Here is a 20,500-nt window from a genome sequence, read left to right on the forward strand (position 1 = left end):
TAAGTAAAATATTGACCAGCTAGTATAATACCACCAACCTAATATTAATTTAATATTCAAATGGCCTATTTACCACTGTCATTATTTAATTATACAGTCTTCTAATCCTCTACCACTTAATTTTACATTAGTAAAGTCTTCATTGTCTTTAATGGGGTCTACTAAGTCAATTTCCAAATGACTATGAAGGGAATTGACTGCCTATGTTTTAGTTTCACTGAATCTTAAGCTTTTATGTCTGAAATCCTAACAATGGGAATTGATAAGAGCACCTGTTTTCTGAAAAGCTAGTTTCAATTCTAAATTAATTCTGAATAGAAAACCAGAAGGTGGTTAATATCTGTAATACCAATTATAATATTAATATAGAAAAATTTAAACTTGCTGTCAGACTGCTTGAATTTGCTAACACAATATCATGCCATTCTGTAAGTCAGTTTACAGAAGTCTACTAGGTACAGTCAGTCTATCATTTTTTTTAAGTTAATGCCCCCACTTCAAAAACTAAAATGACAAAAATATTGAAACTGAGTACTTGGGTAAATATTTTCAAAGATTTCTGGTTGAGATGTAGAAAACAGTTCCACTATAAATGGTTGTTCTGAAGTCCCATCAGCGATGTGAATCCAGCGATATGACCAAAAATCTTCACGGCTTTCTATATGGATAGAATATTAGAATAAATGAAGGTAACTGATTATGCACATATGAACACAGAATTATTCACTGAAATACTTTTTATGACTTTCAATTTCAAAAGCTTACCCTTCTTTTTTGACCGCTGGACTCTTCCTACAAAAACTAAAATGCCAACAACATCACAGATATGATTTTCTGGCATGTCATCCAGCTCTGATCTAAAAAAGCAAAATTGTTAAATAGATATTGTATTTTTAGGTAGTGAAAAAGCATTCTACAATAATGACTGTGAACATTTGCATTTATATAACTGGTACAGCATAATTTGGGGTAGATTTTGAGCAAATTATAATATATTGTTTCAGTGACTAACACTGAAAATTATTATTTGAGATATTTTACAAGAAGCTATTTTACCTTGTGATAAAGCGGTAATTTAATTTTGGCAATCTCCATTCTGGTTTCACCTGCTTTTCTGGAATGATCATTATATTAGTTGGAGGATCTCGAAGGTTCAGGCAGATTTCTGAAAAACAAATGTATTACTTTAATATGATATTTAATACATACAAAAGAATATACACATGTATAAAGCACACAGCAGAAAACAGACTGAACACTATCCCAAGGTCAAACAGATACTTCCTATAAGTTCTTCTAAAAGTTTTGCCTTTCACATTTAAGTATTTGATATATCTGGAATTGATTTTTATATAGTATGAGATAGGGATATAGTGTCATTTTTTTCCTTATAGATGAAATTGTCTCAATACTATTTACTGAATGGTTCTTCCTTCCTTGATGATCTGCACAGCACATCTGCCACATATCAAAATTTTATGTCTAGGGCTGTTTTTTTTTTTAACTTTGTATTGTGACTTGCTGGTCAGTTTGTCTGTATCTATACCAATGCTACATGGTTATACTTTATAATAATCCTTGATATTTGTAGGACAAGTCCTCACTCCCTCTTCAGCCCCTTATTCTTTTTCTTCAGAAGTGTCTTAACTATTCTTGATAATTATATGCCTCCTTATAAACTTTAGAATCTGTTGGTTCCAGGAAAATAAATCTGATGAACAGCACTGAATCTACAGATCATTTTGGGGGGAGCTGACATACTTATGAAATTGAGACCAATCTCCTACCTGGGAACATGGGATATTTCTCCATTTATTTAGGGATTCTTCAATGTCTTTCAAAAATTATTATAATCCTCTCCAAACAGGTCTTACATATCATCTGTTAAATTTATTTCTAGATACCTTATAATTATTTTTAACAAGGTAATTAAAGTTCTAAAAATTATAATTTCTAACTCTGTTATTGTTTATGAAATCAATTTTTTATATATTGATCTTATAGCTAGCTTTGCCCAGTGTCTTATTATCTTTAATACTGTGTGTTATTCTGGATTTTCTTTATAGAAGATCTAATTTGTGAGTAGTGACAGTTTTGTGTTTTTCTTTAAAATCCTTTGGTGGGTGGATAACATGGCAGAGTAGGAAGATCTTGAACTAACCTCCTCCCACAGACACACTAAAATTACAACTACTTACAGAGCAACTAAGAGAAACACATGAAGACTAGCAGAAAAGATTTTCCACAAATAAAGACATAAAGAAGGAACCACAATGAGACAAGTAGGAGGGGCGGAGATGTGGTATAGTCAGCACCCACAACCCCAGGTAGGTGACCCACAAACAGGAGGGCTATCATAACCACAGAGGTCCTCCCCAAAGAGTGAGGGGTCTGAGTCCCACATTGGGCATCTCAGTCCAGAGGTCTTGTACTGGGAAAATGAGACCCCCCCAGAAAATCTGGTTTTGAAAATCAGCAGGGCTTATGTTCAGAAGAGCCAGAGGGCTTTAGAAAACATAGTCCACTCTTAAAGGGCGCATGCAAAATCTCACATACCCCTAGTTCCAGCACAGAGGCAGTAGTTTTATTTATTTATTTGTTTGTTTGTTTCTTTCTTTCTTTCTTTATAGAGGCAGTAGTTTTAGAGGAAACTGGCTCGGGCCTACTTTCTAATCTTGGAGAACCTCCTAGAGAAGCAGGAGGCAACTGGGACTCCCCATGGGGACATAGGCACTGGCGGCAGCCATTCTGGTGAGCTCCTTCTAACACAAGGACACTGGTGCCAATCTGGAGTCCTCCCGCTAGTCTATTAGCTTCAGGGGCTTACTCACCAGCTGGTTGGCACCAGTCCTGGGAACCTCCCAGACCAAGCAGCCAGCCCTGTGGTGACCTAGCCCCACCCACCAGTAGGCTGGCATCAGCTGTGCTTCCCCTCTCCCAAAGCCCCCCTACCCACCTGCCCCAGGGGCCAGCCCCACCTACCAGTGGCCAGCACCAGTCTAGGACTACCTGGGCCCTTCAGCTAGCTGCCCTGGGCCCCGGTCCCACTCACCAGCAGCCAGCAGCCTCCACACAAGACAGCACTGGCAGCTAACCAGGCCGGGGGCCAGCACTGCCTACCACACACTCACAGTAGTCAGTCACAACAGGAGGGCCCACACTGCTCACACAGGGGGCAGCCTGAGAGCATATAGCCCTGGTGACTCATGCTTACATGGTCAATTAATCCATGACAAAGGAGGCAAGAAAATACAATAGGGAAAAACAGCCTCTTCAGTAAATGGTGTTGGGAAAACGGACAGCTATATGCAAAAGAATCACATTGGACTACTTTCTCACACCATATACAAAAATAAACTCAAAATGGATTGAACACTTAAATGTAAGGCCTGAAACTGAAAAACTTCTAGAAGAAAACATAGGCAATACACTCTTTGACATCAGTCTTAGCAATATATTTTTGGATCTGTCTCCTCAGGCAAGGGAAACAAAAAATAAACAAATGGGACTACAACAAAAAAGTTAAAAGCTTTCACACAGCAAAAGAAACTATTAACAAAATGAAAACACAGCCTACTGAATGGTTGAAGATATTCACAAATGATATATATCTGATAAGGGGTTAATATCCAAAGTATACAAAGAACTCATACAAATATTAAAAAGCAAACAACTAAATTTAAAAATGGGCAGAGGAACTGAATAGATAGTTTCCCAAAGAAGACATACAGATGACCAAGAGGCACATGAAAAGATGCTCAACATCACTAATCATTAGGGAAATGCCAACCAAAACCACAATGAGATACCACCTCACGCCTTTCAGAATGGCTGTCACCAAAAAGACAACAAATAACAAGTGTTGACAAGGATGTGGAGGAAAGGGAACCCTTGTGCAATATTGGTAAGAATGTAAATTTGTGCAACCATTATGCAAAACAGTATGGAGGACTCTCAGAAAATCAAAAATAGAACTGTCATATGATATATCCAGCAATTTGACTTCTACGTATTTACCTGAAGAAAACAAAAACACTAATTTGAAAAGATACATGCACACGAATGTTCATTGCAGCATTATTTACAATAGCCAAGATATGGAAGCAACCTAAGTATCTGTTAATAGATGAATAGATAAGGAGATGTGGTGTATATTTATAATGGAATATAACTCGGACATAAAAAAATGAAATTTTGCTATTTGTAACAACATGGATGGATCTAGAGGGCATTATATTAAGTGAAATAAATCAGACAGAGAAAGACAAATACCATATGATCTCACTTACATGTGGAATATAAAACACAAAACAATCAAACGAAATGAAACAGAGATACAGAGAACAAAAACACTAGTTGCTGGGGGGTTGGGAGCAAAATAGGTGATGGGGGTTAAGAGGTACAAACCTCCAGTTACAAAATAAATAAGCCAAGGGGATGGCTTATATACCATAAGGAATATGGTCAATATTTTAATAACTCTGTATGGGGACAGATGGTTACTAGACTTATCATGGTGATGATTTATGCAAATGTCAAATCACAAATCACTGAAACTAACATAATATCGTATGTCAACTATATTTCAATTACAAAATTCTTACGCTTTTAATGCATTTTGTCTTCTCACACTGGCTAGGACAGCCAGTACAACATTAAATAGAAATAGTGGGAGGCATGCATGTCCCCCATTTTAAAAAGGAATATTTCTAAATTTTCCCTATTAAGAGCTGTGCTTGTTGTTTTGTTTTGATTTTGTAAATATCCTTCATCAGTTATGGAAGTTTCCTTCTCTTGCTATTTTCCTTTTTAAATGTATGAATGGGTGTAAAATTTTAGTAAGCACCTTTTGTGCCTCTATTAGGAGGACAATTATCTTTAACGTCTGTTAATGTGGTAAGTGACACTTAGAGATTTTCATATGTAAGACCAACTTTGCATTGCTGGAGAACAATGCAACTTAGTCACAGTGTGTGATCATTTTTTACGTATAACTGAATTCAGTTTGCTAATACTCTATTTTGAATATCTGTACCTATGTTCAAGGCTGAAGTTAGCCTTTAATTTTCCTCTTTCATACTATTCTTTTTTGGTTTTGATTATCGAGGTTATATTGGTACCAAAGAATGAGTTAGAGAGAGTATGCCCTCTTATTCAGAGAATCTCTGGAATAGTTTTGGAATGATATATTCCTTGAACGTTGGTAGAACTTGCCTGTAAAATGATGTGTACCTGGGATTTTCTTTGTGAGAAGATTTTAAACCTCTGATTCAATTTCTTTACATTATAGAACAATCTGGGCTTTCCATTTCCTTTAATGCCAGTAAGTAATATTTTTCTAAGAATTTGCTATGTAGTAAACAAAGATTAAAACAGGATGAAGGTAATTTGACTTCTCATCCTGCCTATTATCATCCAGGTGACCAGAAAATCCATTTTACCTTTATGAGCTTTATATATGAGTGAGGAAAGTTTGTATCATATTACCTTGCACCTAGAAAATTGTCTGCATTTTACAAAGCACTTTCATTGCCATAGTTATTATATTCAACGTCCCTTCTAGCTCTAAAATGCTAGGATTTTGAACTAATTAAAAACCTCCTTCCCCCCCAAACCAAAAACACTTGATCCTTATCTCAGTATGTATTATTCACTACAGTCTGAAAATCTCAACACTTTAAAAGGTTTATTTTTGGGATATGCCAACTGAATACTATTTTGTAAAAGGACAGAAATGATATAGAAAATGGCTATATACAAAGCCATACATTATCAGCAAATAATGTTCTTTGTTTTACAGTAGAATTGTCATCTTTATAGGCTTCTGTTTATTTGGTCTTTTAAAAAATTACATTTTAGTTTCTATAACTTGGAACTACATGTGTAAATATGAAAAAATAAACCAAGGTAAATTACTTCATTGGTTTGCCTTCCAACATCAATACCTACAAGGCAGTGATAGTATCAAATTATTTTCTTACTGAACAACCCCGGCCCCGTCTACATACTCTTCCTTGTTTACCCTCTCATAACATTTAAACTCCCCTGTTACTACTCCTAACTCTTACTTACACACTTTCTCCCATCCAACCCATTCTCTTAGTCTCCATTCTTTCTTTGCTCAACCACATTTCTGTTCATTTTCTGTCCCCTTCTGTTCATCATTTTTTCTTACTGTTTATTGTCAACAGTCTTTCATTTTACTGTAGTTTGTTCATCCTACATATCTGTTACCCCGTTAGACTGATTTTAAGAGAACTCTAAGGGGATGGGAAGGGATAAATTGGGAGTTCTAGATTTGCAGATACTAACTAATGTACATAAAATAGATAAACAACAAGTTTATACTGTATAGCACAGGGAACTATATTCAATATCTTATAGTTACTTATGGTGAAAAAGAATATGAAAACGAATATATGTATGTTCCTATATGACTGAAGTATTGTGCTGTACACCAGAAATTGACACAACATTGTAAACTGACTATACTTCAATGAAAATATATTTAAAAAGAGTAGAACTCTGTATTACTTATCTTTGTATGTCTTATGCCTAGCAGGATTTACAGAACTGTCTTTTTCCCCTTCAAAAGATCACTACTCAGTTTTGGGATTTTTAAAGATCATTAATCAGTAGTTTTCAACCCTGGCTGTACATTAGAGTCACCTGAGGAGTTTTAAAGACACACAATGTCTTGGTCTCCTCCTCAGAGTAATTAATTCAGAATCTCTGAGGGTGAGGTGCTCATGGGTCTTTAAAGCTCCCCAAGTGATCCTAATGTACAACCAGGATTGAGATCTACTTACACACGCAGGCTCGACAGACCATGGCCTGCAAATGGCTGCCTGTTTTTCGCAAATAAAGTTTTACTGTAATGCAGTCATGCCTATTTGTTTACATTTTATCTCTGGCTGCTTTCACTCTGTAAAGCTGAGTGGCTGTGACGGAGACTCTATTACCTACACATCCTATAATATTTACTATCTGGCTTTTAATAAAAATAGCTTTCTGACCCCTGATAAAGGGGGGAAAAATCCTATTACTTATCGAAAAGGTATGAAATAAAATGGAGACTGATGTTAACATGGATATGTAAAATTGCTCTATAGACTAAAAGGTACATTTTGAATATTTTCTCATCAAGGCTTCCATTTTTAAAATGATTTCTGCATTTGCAATTATTCACTTGAAAGTGTAAATAGCCTCTCATATCTTAAAAAGTTTCCATTATGACAATCTGGCCCTGTAATTCTATGTAGCAGAGGTAACATAGAGCTCAATTCAGTTTCACCATTATGTTTTAATGGCTGTTTATCTACTGACCACATGCTGTCGATTGTCCTACTTTCCATATGTTTTTAAGGTTTAGAAGCAGCTATTAGTACAGACACATTTCTAGATTTGTCCACAGCCATGTAAAAACTGTGATTTATATTAACTCTCGCTATACCAGAAAACAGTGTATTTAGTAAAAAGAACAATAGGTTAGGTATCAGGAAAACTAGGCTTCAATTTTCACTATGCAGGTGACTTTTTTTTCCCTTTCCCACCTCCGCTAGCCCCTGGTAACCATAGGTTTGTTCTCTATGTCTGTGAGCCTGTTTCTGTTTTATACATAAGTTCATTTGTGTCCTTTTATTTAGACTCCACATATAAGCGATATCATATGGTATTTTTCTTTCTTTTCCTCTGCCAGTGATTTATTATGTGACATCAACAAAGTCATTTATCTTATGTGTTATTGACAAAGAATGTCTCAATTTTTACTAAAGCAATTTTGTCACCTGGATATACTTGGTTGTGGGAAAGAATTTATAAATTGGTAGACATAATAATACATGTTTTAAATCAGCTTCATCTTGTTAACTTTTACTACATTTTCTTAATTAAGTTCCAGCACCAATATCAGTTTAATTTCTCACCTTTCTATAATAAAGACTAATGAGATAATGGACTAATCATACCAAACTATGTAAGTAACTACTTGTTCATCCAGCAAGATATAATTGACATTTACCAAATGCTTAAGATTTTAATAAAAAATCATATGAGATTTTCCTAAATAAGCATATACTTAAGGAAATAATGAACAAAGGCTACAGTATCTGAACATTCTTTATGTAATTAAGCTTAATGGATCACCTAGGGACTTTAGAATACCTAGAAATACAGGTCCAGTACAAAACTATGACAAACCAAAACAATACTTAAAATTGTTGAGTGATGTGCCCTACAATTTTGAAAAATGGAAATGCAAAAAAAATCATGTCCACATCTGAAAGCAATCACTTAATATGTTAATTCTAATGCTCCGAAAATATTTAGGGTGATGCCAAGAAGTCAATACTAATTAGGCGCTAATTAGGACAAGCCCTTTCAAGATTACAGCAATTGGCAACATTTGAATATTGACTATAGGTTAGATAACAATATTGTATCAATTTTAAATTTCCTGATTTTGATAACTGTACTGTGATCATGTAATAGAAAGTTCTGGTTCTTAGGAAATATAGAGTGAAATATTATTGAAGTGTTTAGAGGTAAAGGAGTATTGACTATGGCTGCCACTTACAACAGTAAATATCTCAGATGATTTTTCTTAATAAATGCAATAATAAGCAAATATATTTATTAAGTGATTGCTTAAAAAATTTTATGGATAAATAAATTTTATGGATAAAGGAATTTAAAGGTTTGTCAGGTTCTGACAGCTGCAGTAATTTTTAAGGGATTTTGACTGACATAGTACTCTGCAAATTTATACAAACAAAATAGCCAACAAATAGCCAACAAATTCATTGAATACTTAACCCATTGTAGAAATTAGTTTGATCTGTGGATCCACAGGGAGAGGCTGAATCCTGAATGGATAACTCTTTTTAACAGAATAATCTTGAAGCAGAAGAACTAAACCAACACGCAAACTTTTATACCATTCAGGACACAGGGCATTCCACATAATCACTGACACCGTGCCTGAACTGTCAGCAACTTCCAAAAAGGTCTAGAAAAAAAGAGTAAAAGCACATGCATATTTGTTAGTTTTACCTACAGCGTGCTCAAATTTTAAGAATGAGGAAGCAAAACTATAGGGGAATCACTGAATAATTCATGATACAGTATGATATAATCCATAACTATGAAAAGTTATGAAGAATTTTTAGTGCTATGAGAAAATACTGAAGAAAATATTAAATTATACAAAATTTTATATACAATATAATTTGCATCTTTAAGACAATTTACTATGATATGTGACAAAGTTGGTCATATGCAATATATGATATGCATATGCACAGATATGGCATATATGATATACATATGATATAATAGATATGTGCAAATATGTGAAATATATGTGTGTAGATATATGATATACACATACAAAAAAGGGAATAAAACACATTTTAATATTAACAGTGGTTCTCTCTGAGTGGTAAGATTTGGGTTGTTATTATTTATCAGCTTTATATATATTTCCACATTTTCCAACTTCCCTAAAAGTATGTGTAACTTTTATCATAAAAGCTTAATAAAACACCTAAAATAAGTCTTGATAACATGTAGAAATACAATAAAATGTTAAGTTAAAAAAATGGGACAAAAATCAGCATTATATGGCATAGAGAGTCAAGATAAAAGTATCAGATTTGACAATAAGAAGGAGAGAGGGAATAGGGGAGTCCTGAGGTCAAAGATTTTTTCTTTTTTTTAAATGCAAGACTAGACTATGTTCATATGCTGGTGTAGAAAGCACAGTAAAGAAGAAAAGGTTGAAGATACAGAAAAAGGTGTGATGGAGACCAGCTGGATCAAGGGAACTAAAGGGCACTAATACAGAAAGAATTTCTTTTTGTATAAGAAACTACATAGAAAAATACCTTGAAATATATATTTGTGTTTATTTTTAAAATTATTAAATTGAACTTATAAAATGTTATTTAAACATAAACTATTCTAACTAGGAGTCAGGTATATAAGTTATAATTTATGACTGCTGAATTAACATATAATATCTTATTACTTATACCTGGTAAGGCTCAATCATCTTTTTATCGGGTTTTCCATAGTATCGCAGTTTTGATTTATGCAAGATTCTCACAAGCAGTGCAGGAAAAGTCCTTCTGTTAGACCAGATCATTTCAAGATGAGAAAGGGAAATTATTCTGGTATCTAGAATACAAAAAAGAAAAAAAGATCCTACTTAATATGTCATGGTAATTTCAAAAGTCTATTTTATTGGTTAAAAATGCCAGCCAGTTCATACCCAAAGCAACTCCTTCTTGCCAGCTAAGCCAGTCTATATGCTTCTCACATATAAAACTTAGTAATAGATGTTATCTCTAATAATAATAGCCTATATATATATATATGACTTACTTTGTGCCTGGAACATAGGTAAATACCTATATTAACTAACACACTGTTCTATCTAGAATGTCCTGTACCTTGTCAAACTGAGTAATTACTTCCTAGAAGACTCGGATGGAAACTCAGCTCCCTTAAGAAAAAACTCAGTGGCATGGAATATTTTCCTACTATTAAGCATTTATATATTTAATTTATAGAATTGTTCATGATATATTTCTGTATTGCCCTCACCTTAATTCCTATGAGTAAGTTCAATTTTTCTCAAACATTCCAGACATGGTCCTGTATCAGGGCCTTTGCACTTGCTGTTCCCTCAGTCTGGAATGTCTTCCTCTTCGATACCCCAGTGACTTTTCTCCTTCAAGTTTTGCTCAAAGGTCACTTTCTCATTGATGTCAGTCCTAACCATGCTATTGAAAACGGATCCCCTTACTTATCCTCCATTTCATTTTATTTTTCTACAATAGCACTTATTACCTTTTCATATACCATATAATTTATCTTGAAATGTAATCTCCAAGCCTGCTGGCAAGTTCAAAAACTGCTTAAAAAGCTATTCACCATCTTTAAAAGATTAACTTGTATTTCTAATTTTATTCTTCCTTGGGTTAAGAAGGGTTCCATCTGCAATTCTCTCCACATTCTACTCTCTCATAGCCCACAGTCCCAACTTTTAAAACTTGAATTTGTATGTGTTCCAATATTTACTTCGCTGAGGCATCCTCCACTTCCATTTTTATTTATATAATGTATCACTTGCTCAACTTTAGCATGGAAACTATACTTGTTAATTTCTTTTTAATAAGAGTTTAAATCATATTTTATAATTATACCTGTACCATTAACCCCCCCACTATTTTCAATATTAGGATATCTCGTGTAAATTTCCCTCCAGATTATCCCAATACATTATTAGCCCAGGATCACAAGTCTTAATATTTGACCTGACATAATTAAGTAATTTCCTTTTTAATATGGTCAAACAAATTGTAGATCACTTCTGAATTACCTAGAATGTATGTGGAACACTCTTGATTAATGAAGGTACATACATCTCCTTTACTGGCCAGAATAAATTCAAGAGCTACATGGTTTTATAAAACCAGAGTTCTAAGAGCCACTGTTTCCACTATAACTGAGTCCAGAGAGTCAGCCGTGATCAGACATCTGCCCAGTTAACATTTTCCCAGATTGGGTTTTTAACTCACAAACTTGATAGAATACACATACCTCTCAAATGCAAAAAAGAAATTACAGGTTATACATAGACAATGAGGAATCTGTGTAAATTCACAGAAATAAGTGTGTTCATTTTCAAAAGAAAGAATGAAACTAAATCAACTAGATACTCAGTAAAAAACTGAGCAAATAATGGAATAGAAACTCTCAAACTTTCTGGTCTCAGGACCCCTTTACATTTCTTATAAATTATTGAAGACCTAAAAAGCTTTTGTTTATGTGGGTAATATCCATCAATATTTACCATATTATAAAGTAAAACTAAGAAATAAAAATATTCATTAATTCCTTTTAAATAACACTAATAAACTTGTTATATATAATAAAAATGTATATTTTTGGAAAGATGACTGTATTTTCCAAAACCAAAAATGTAGTGAGAAGAGAGGCATTGTTTTACATTTTTGCAAATCTCTTTATTGCCTAGCTTAATAGAAGACAGCTGGATAAATCATATTTTCCTTGGCATTCAATCTGTTTCAATGTCACATGTCATGCAGCCTCTGGAAAACTTCACTGTATACTTTTGAGAGAATAAGAGTGAAAAAGGTAAATAAAGCCTTAGTATCATTATTATGAAAAATAGTTTTCATGTTGTGAATCCCCTGAAAAGATCTTGGAGAAACACACCTAGGGGTCCCAGGACCATACACTGAAAAAGAATAAATCTAAGGAATACAGAAAGGAATAATGATAAAAACTGAAAATAATGAATTAGAAAACAGTATAACTGGTAAATCCAATTCCCTGGAAAAGTTAATAAAGTAAATCTTTGATAAGTGCAATCATGAAGAAAGAAAACAAAAATATAATGTTTGGAATGTGATCAACTATAAACATAGAGAAAAACATTTAAAACATTATTATATATGATTACATATCACTAAATGTGAAAATATCAGTGAAATAGATAAATCATCTAGAAACATATGAATTTCCAGCTTTGCCATAAAAAAAAAAAAAGAAGAAAACTGGAATAGGTCAATAGCCATGCAAGAAAATGAAAAATTCACAAATGAAGACTTCCCAAAATTGCACCAGGTTCACATGGTTTTATAAGAAAATTTTGACAATTTTCAAAGAATAGCTCTTTCTCTTAACTATTAAGTTGTTCTAGAGCTCAGTAAAAATATAGAAATTGTACGTATACATTTTATAAACTTAGATAAATCCTTAAAAGTTATGACAGAAATAGTACAAAAGAGAAAATTATAAATCCGAAACATTTATGATAGCAAAAATCCTAAACCAAATACTTTCAAATCCAATATAGCAGTTTGCCAAATTGCATCATGACCAAGTAGATTCCTAAACGTCTTGTCTTGTTCAGGAGGAGATTATAAATTCTTAAAAACCCTGGAGATTGACATAAAAAGGTAAGTTTAAATTTTGTTAAAACATTAAGGGGGGGGAGTTATAGCTCAGTGGTAGAGTGCATGCCTAGCATGCACGAGGTCCTGAGTTCAATCCCCAGTACCTCCATTAAATAAATAAATAAATAAATAAATAAATAAATAAATAAATAAATAAATAAATAAGCCTGATTAGCTCTCCCCAACAGAAAAAAAAAAAAAAAGCTTTGAAAAAAAAAAGGAGAATTAAAATACAATAACATAACTTCTAAAGCACTAGAAAAAAGTTTAATCCTTCAGAAGTAAAAAAAAGCATGGCATATAGCAAACATAAAATAGGATTGCAAGAAGAGGTACAAACATCATTAATTATATTAAATTTAATTTAATTATATTAATCTCTCAAAAGACAATGAATTGGTTTGGGTCAAAAAGCAAAATCTTAGCTATAGAAACAAATCTAAAACAAAATGGAAATAAAGTGATGAACAAAGATACACGCACCAGGCCAGTGATTCTCAAAGTGTGGCCTTCAAATCAGTAGCATCAATTACCACCAGTGAAATACGTCAGAAATGCACATTCTAGGGCCCTACTACGTATGTACTGAATCAGAAAATGGTGATGGGGACCAGCAATCTGCATTTTGAAACACTTTTGAGGTGATATGGATGCCCACTCACCTTTGAGAATCATTGCCCTAAATCATAAGTAAAAGACAGTGGAAGTGGTAAATAGTACTATCAAAGTACAATTTGAGGCAAAAAGGGACAAAGAGATAAATTCCATATTGATAGAGTAAAATCTATCAGCAAGATATTAAGAAGTTATGAAACTTTACACATTATAGAAGCATCTAAATCAAAAACTTAGAAATATAAGGAGAAATGAACAAAACCACCATAAAGAGAAGCCAATATTCCCGGCAGAGAAATAGGCAAAAAAATAGATTAAAATTTTTAATTAAAATTTAAAAACTTAGTATAATAAGGAACTTCATATCTAATAAGTAAGCTTTTTCTAAACTCTTGGGGGTAAAGAGGAACTCAAATTCAAAATCAGAAAATATGAGTAACAATGAAATCTCTACACTTCAAAACCTAGGAGATATAGCCAAAGCAGTACCCATGGGATATTTCAGAGTTTTTAAAGCTTTTGGAAGAAATTAACAAGGAAACACATGAACCAAACAGTCCACTCAAGAAGGCAGTACCAAAATATATATATATATATATGAACAAAGGAAGTAAAAGGAGGTAAAGATGACAGCAGAAATAAAGTAAAAACTTCTCCCCCATACAGACTTCCTAAAAGTAAATACCAAAAAAAGTAGACAAACCTCTAGCAAGGGTGATCATGAAAAAGGATGATGACACAAACATTAGAAGTGTAAAAGACAGAGATTCAAAAATATAGACTATTATGCACAACTTTGAGATCTAGGTGAAATGAGATTTCCTAGTGAAATATCAACTCTCATAAATGGACTCAAGAACTTTCACCACTTTTTCAAGAAACTGAAAAGGAATCATACTCCCAACTCCCAGTCCTGGCCCAAGGCCTCAGGTTCAAATAGTTTTAGGGGGTAAATTCTTCCAAACCTTCAGTGAACACGTGATTTCTGTAAGTACAGAAAAATATGTAAGCAAGCTTCCTAACTCATCTTACTAGGCTAATATTAATTAACCTGATATCAAAATTGAACTGAAATAGTACCCTCCTAAAAAACAACAAAACTTACAGACCAAATTCACTTGAATATACAGATGTAAAAATAACAAGCATGACCCAGTAGAAACAAAAGTGGTTCAATATTAGGAAATGCATCAATATAATTTATTTCATTCATTACTTTATTCAATAAACACTGATTGAATTCTTTCTATGTGCCAGGCACTGTTCTGAGTATAGGGGAAATGGCCCACAGCAATGAAAAAAAAAAAGTGCTTGCCCTCGTGGATGTGGATCTTATAAACTAATGAGACGAGAAAAAACAATTTCAGAGTGTTACAAATTCTAAGAAAGGAATTTGCACGGTGAGGTAATAAGAAATGGGGAGGGAATACATATTTAAATATTCCTTTTCTAATATTTTTATATATTTGAGCTGAAATCTGAGGATGAGAAGGAACTTTCCATAAAGAAGAAAAAGCAGGAGCAAAGGACCTGGGGCAGGACAGAGCTTGGAGGTTTAACAACTAAACAAGTGGCTGGTATCACTGAAAAGAAAAGGCGAAGGAGAGCGGTTAGAGGAGAGCGGTTAGGGATGCGCGGAAGCGGATCCTGCAGGACAGGGGTCCGCAAACTACGGCCCTTGCGCCAAATGCGGCCTGCTGCCTGTTTTTGTAAATAAAGTTCTATTTTGAACACAACAAAACCCATTCATTTACATGTTTTCTGTGGCTGCTTTCCATATACAAAGGAAAAGTTGAATAGCTGCGGCAGAAGCCCTAGGCTTGGCAAACAAAAAGATTTACTAGCTCTCTGGCTCTTTACGGAAAGAGTTTGCCAACCGCTCCAGGGCCACGTGGACGCCCCTGGAGGTCTGGATTTTCCTCCACGTGCAATGGGGGAGCCACCGGAGGGATTTAAGCACGAGAGTGGCACGATCTAACTTCCATTTTAAAAAGCTGTCTCTGAGATACTATTGGAGTAGAGTATTGAACCAAGAGAGGGAAACTTTTAGGGTGCTTGAAATGCTCTATAACTTGATCTGAAAGGACGGTTACACAGATATATCTATATCTATATCTCTCGGTATTTTGAAGACTTTTCTATTGTACTGTGTGTACATTATACCTGATAGAAAAGTTTTAAAAGCACAAAATAGCACCACAAAGTGAAGCGAAAAGGGACCGAGTGGGAGAAAATAATTTGCAGTATACAACAGACAAAAACTTAAAACCCATCAGCAAAGAAAGCCAACACTTAGAGTAGTAATATATTACCACAAATTAATTAGAAAAAGTCTAAAGATATAATTTAAAAATAATAGCACGAAACGGGCACTCTCGTATATATGCTGGTGTGAATGTAAATTAGTACAAACTTTTCAAGAGCTGCTTTGTCAAGATCCATTTAATTCAAAAATTCAAATAACTCTTTAACCCAGCAATTTCACTTCTATCCATCCATTCAACAGAAATATTTGAACATAGTGAACAAATATGGGTATATCCTAATGATGTTCAGCACTGTATCTAAAAGAGAAAAAAACAGCAACTGCCTAAAATTATAAATTACCCATTCACATGGGCATGATTATATAAATCATGGCACAACTATACCATGGAGTGTATAAATATATGTACTTAAAAATGCTTGAGAGAAGTGCAAGTGGCAAACAATGCAATTTAACAAAATTCATTTTTTCTCCAAAATTACACAACAAAATGCTGACAGTTTGGAGTTTTGAGAGGAAAGCTGAAGTCATATGAGGAGTAAAAGGGGTTTTTTTACTCCACCTCAACATTTTATTATTAAAAATTTCAAACATACAGCAAATCTGAAAGAATACCAATATACCCTCTTCTAGACTTTGTCATCAGCACTTTACTATACTTGGGACTTACACTTTTAATACAATATACTTTAAAATATAGTTTGAATTTTTTAGCACATGGATACTGTCTTTTGTAATAAAAATATGGTTTCCATAATGAATAGATATTACTTTCATAATCAGAAAAATGAAATATACTTTTACAAATTATTATTCCTCTCAATTCTTCTAGAGCACCAATTTTTCATTTGTATATTCAGTTCTAAAAAAATGATCAACACTTAGAGTAGTAATGCACCACTGCCTTATTCCATGCTTGAGATAAAAAAACATTCCATTTTTTGTCCCTGAAATGAGTATCTTGCTTTTAAAGCTTAAGTTATTTAAATCATCCTTGGCGACACATTTCTACATCTTTCCCTTATAATTGGATATTGCTTTAATTGCATGTTTTCGTCCCAGTTATCTTTTCACTTTCAAGTTTGTTGCTGTTACACGTCATAGTAAGATGACCTACGATCTAGCACTATGACTGAAACTTTAAAAAAAAAAAAAAACCTGAAAAGCAGTAAATGTAGAAAATCATCATCTTTCTCGCTCAAGGACTTTTATTTTCTTTTTTGCACTTTATTTATTTCCCATTCCACACACGTACATACCTATAGTACTATCATTCCCTTTACTTTCACCTCTTATAGATAAAATATATTTTAGAGCAGTTGCTGACAAACGAGTTAGCATTTTCGGGTTAACTTCCTACTTCTGACACAGAAGAATCGAACTTCTCATATCAGTATTGTCCGTGGTACGTAATAAGAAACACAAAAATGAGAATTCGAAGCCTTCCCACAAAATTACACATTCGAAAAACGATATTTACATAACATCTACACTCAAATATATACAAAACGGAGTTTCATTAAATGTAAATTACTAAGGAATAAATCACAGAACATCCTTTTTTGAATGAAGGTTAAAACAGGCAAAACCACAAATAGTTACAACTTTTATGCCGAATTCAAATCTATACTCTCTCCAACCAACACAGAAAGTACTACTTCCATGACTGGAATGGGAATAAAACTAAGATTAATTCCACTATAGTCAAGCCTATAACGAACACACGAGGAATACTGACCGCAACATCACTACATTCGCCAGATTAAGTTTAAGATGTATTCAGACACTTCCTGAATGGCCACTTTTACAATCAAACCAAGACACGAGCTGTGTAAATTTCTTTAAGCGACAATCTCGCCGTCATTCATCAAAACTTGTCTACTACCACTCCCGGCTTATAATTAACACTACCAAAGCCCCTTCGTTTCCTTTTCCATTAAAATAAGGTCCTGAAAACTACTTTTTAACCCCTCCGTCGTCCCCTCCAATTACTTACTGTTGAAGTTGTGCTCCTCAGGGTACTTGTTGTTTAACCAGATATCTCCATACGGATCTTCGTTATTCCAGAGGGCCAGGTAATGACTCTTCCCGCCCCTTAAAGGCCTCTCCGGTATCTCCCGGTGCGCACTATTTCTGAAGGGAGTTTCTAAAGAAATAGCGTCTAGGGACTCCCCACAGTGGACGTCATCTATGCACAGGATCCCCTGGCCTAATCTTCTCTCGTTGTAAATACACGAGACTCTGGAAATTCTCATTTCTATGCCAACTTTGAGAATATTTTTATATACGAGAAAATTCAGGCTGGGGTCCAGGTAGCACTTCTCCTGGTACACCCCGTCCGAGATCGTCACATCATAGCAGTAAAGCGGAGGTTTAGGTTCCACGTCGCGTGGCTCATCCTCTAACAGGTACCTCTGGACGGCCAAAACCGCGACAGGCACCACCTCCGAGGGGGTGACCCACTGACGAGGTGAGTCCGTTATTTGCTCAAGAATCTTTTGGATCCAGGACCTGCGCCCTGGGGAACCGACCTTACGGATCACACCTCCCGGGACCCCAGCCCGATTTCTCTCAGGGTTCGGCCAATCGAGCCCAGCATGTGACGGGCCGGCCTGCGGCTGACCTAACTCACCGGCCATTGCGGGATACCTGCGTACTCTCTTCGCTCGCAAAAGCTAGTTTGCCCTGTCTGAGGTGGAGAGTAAGAAACCGCGCGCTTGTGCGCCGATCGCTACTCTGCCCGTGCCGACTGGTAAGGCTCCGCCCAGTCAGGACGCTACAAAGCCGTTACGCGAGGGCGCGTCTGCTCTCTGGCCCCGCCCCCTCGCTTGGCGCGCTTTCCTCGCCCAGGCACTGTTACTAGGCAGTATACGAGTGGTTACATAGTGGGTCCTCTAACTTGGTGCCCGCCGGATTGCCAGGGAAAAGGAAGCGGGAAAAGCGTTGGTCGCCATGGTTCCCAAAGCAAAGCGGTAAGAAGGAGGGGGAGGAGCCCTCGTGGCTCTTCTAGAGAGGAGGGTGCAGAGAGGGAGTGGAAAAGGCAAAGTGACTGGAAGCGAGGTGCAAGTAGTCATAGCTCAGGAGTTCGGGCGTTTTGGCTTTGGACCAGCAACTGAAAGTAAATTAGAATTGTTTAATATACATGAATGTGATAATATGGATCTCCTGTAGTATGAACAAAACTGGATAATACATGCACAGCCTTCAGGACAGTCCCTAGTACAAAAAGTCCTCCGTAAACATTAGTTGCTATTGCTATTAGCGTTCGCATAATTGTAAAGGCTCCATGAGTGCAGGGTGAGTGAATTCGCCATTAAGTGCAAATGAAAACAGAAAATTATAGAACTGGCTTGGTAAAGAGCTGACTTTAGATTAGACTCCTTAAAATGTACTTATGTTTTATACAATACCTGGTTTAACATACAGCTAGGATATGATACAGAATTTCAGAAACTGCATTTCTAACCTGCGAACAATGTATGCGGAATAGATGTAATGTGAAAAAACACTGATAAAAATAGAATTAAAAATAAAATATTTCTATGTACTCAGATGTGCTAGTATACACAGAATGTAGTAATTGTCCTAAGAATACTTTTCAAAGATAGTTATAGGCTTGCTTTGATTATACTAATCTCCCCTGGCTGTCTATTTCATTATTCTTTACTCACTATTTATGACGTCCCTACTTTGAGGCAGGCACTGTTCTAGGCCATTGGGGATAACAGTAGTCAGGCTCCTTTATTCAGTGTGTACTGCTTGGGCTGAAGAATCCTGCCATTATTAATATTTAGCTAATTCAATAATTCTACATATATTTCTTGAGTGTCTGCTCTAGGCCAGGTACAATCTTGCTTTGGAGACCAAAAATATGAGAAGGGGAAAGGGAGGGGAGGGGGCAGGAGTCATTACTTTATATTGATTATGATTAGGGAAGTGTTCTCTATTAAGAGATTGAACAGAGCGGAGACCCGCAGGAAGTGAGGGAGTGAGTGTGTGGATTTCTTGGAAAATGACACTTAAATCAGAGGGAACAGCAAGAATAGATTCGTGAGACAGAAGCATGCTTGATATTTTAAAGGAAATACAAAAAAGCCAGTTGGCTGGAGTTGAGGGAAGAGTGGTGGGAGATAAATCAGAGAGGTAGCAGGACCCTATAGGCTCTCTTTCGAGCAGAAGTGTGACCTAACACTTCAGCTTGAGCCCCATTTCCTTCATGAAACCTCGCGTAATCAGTTTATTTTCCAATGATCTTTCTCTTAACTATATCACCTTGCATCACTCATTTAACATTTATCATCTAATCCTTTGTCATTAAAACCAAATTTTTTTTAATCTTTTGCCGAGTCTGGCGGTCCAGAATCCAGGTCTACCATCTCGATAATCTCTTCCTCATCACCGTGGAAGTTTAGGGTCTCTGTTGTGGGGAGATGGCGGAGGTGCGGGGGTGGGGGTGGGGCGGGTTGGGGGTTTGTCAGCGGTTCAGTCAGCTCCGTCCGCCCGTCGATGAGGAACTCGAGCAAAACAAAACTTCTAATGTAAGTAGTCCGTCTCTCTAACTCAGGGTTTCTCAACCTGGGCACTCTTCACATTTTGTGTCAGAAAATTAATTATTGTGGGAATGTCTTGTGCA

At 35.4% G+C, this 20,500-nt stretch overlaps 1 protein-coding gene across 1 annotated transcript in view; it reads right to left on the reverse strand.

Moving 5' to 3' along the window:
• The window catches only part of RADX (RPA1 related single stranded DNA binding protein, X-linked), a 69,200-nt gene extending 50,605 nt beyond the window's left edge, over positions 1-18,595 (reverse strand). The window contains exons 1-6 of the mRNA XM_014567180.2: positions 17,864-18,595; positions 10,034-10,176; positions 8,815-9,007; positions 1,057-1,165; positions 766-857; positions 536-658 (exon numbers count right to left, since the gene is read on the reverse strand). Of these exons, the coding sequence (XP_014422666.1) occupies positions 536-658; positions 766-857; positions 1,057-1,165; positions 8,815-9,007; positions 10,034-10,176; positions 17,864-18,506 (1,303 nt within the window). The 5' untranslated portion in view covers positions 18,507-18,595. The remainder of the gene's footprint in view (positions 1-535; positions 659-765; positions 858-1,056; positions 1,166-8,814; positions 9,008-10,033; positions 10,177-17,863) is intronic.
• Positions 18,596-20,500: the final 1,905 nt, after the last annotated feature.

The sequence above is a fragment of the Camelus ferus genome, chromosome X, assembly GCF_009834535.1.
Source record: "Camelus ferus isolate YT-003-E chromosome X, BCGSAC_Cfer_1.0, whole genome shotgun sequence".
Taxonomy (NCBI): domain Eukaryota; kingdom Metazoa; phylum Chordata; class Mammalia; order Artiodactyla; family Camelidae; genus Camelus; species Camelus ferus.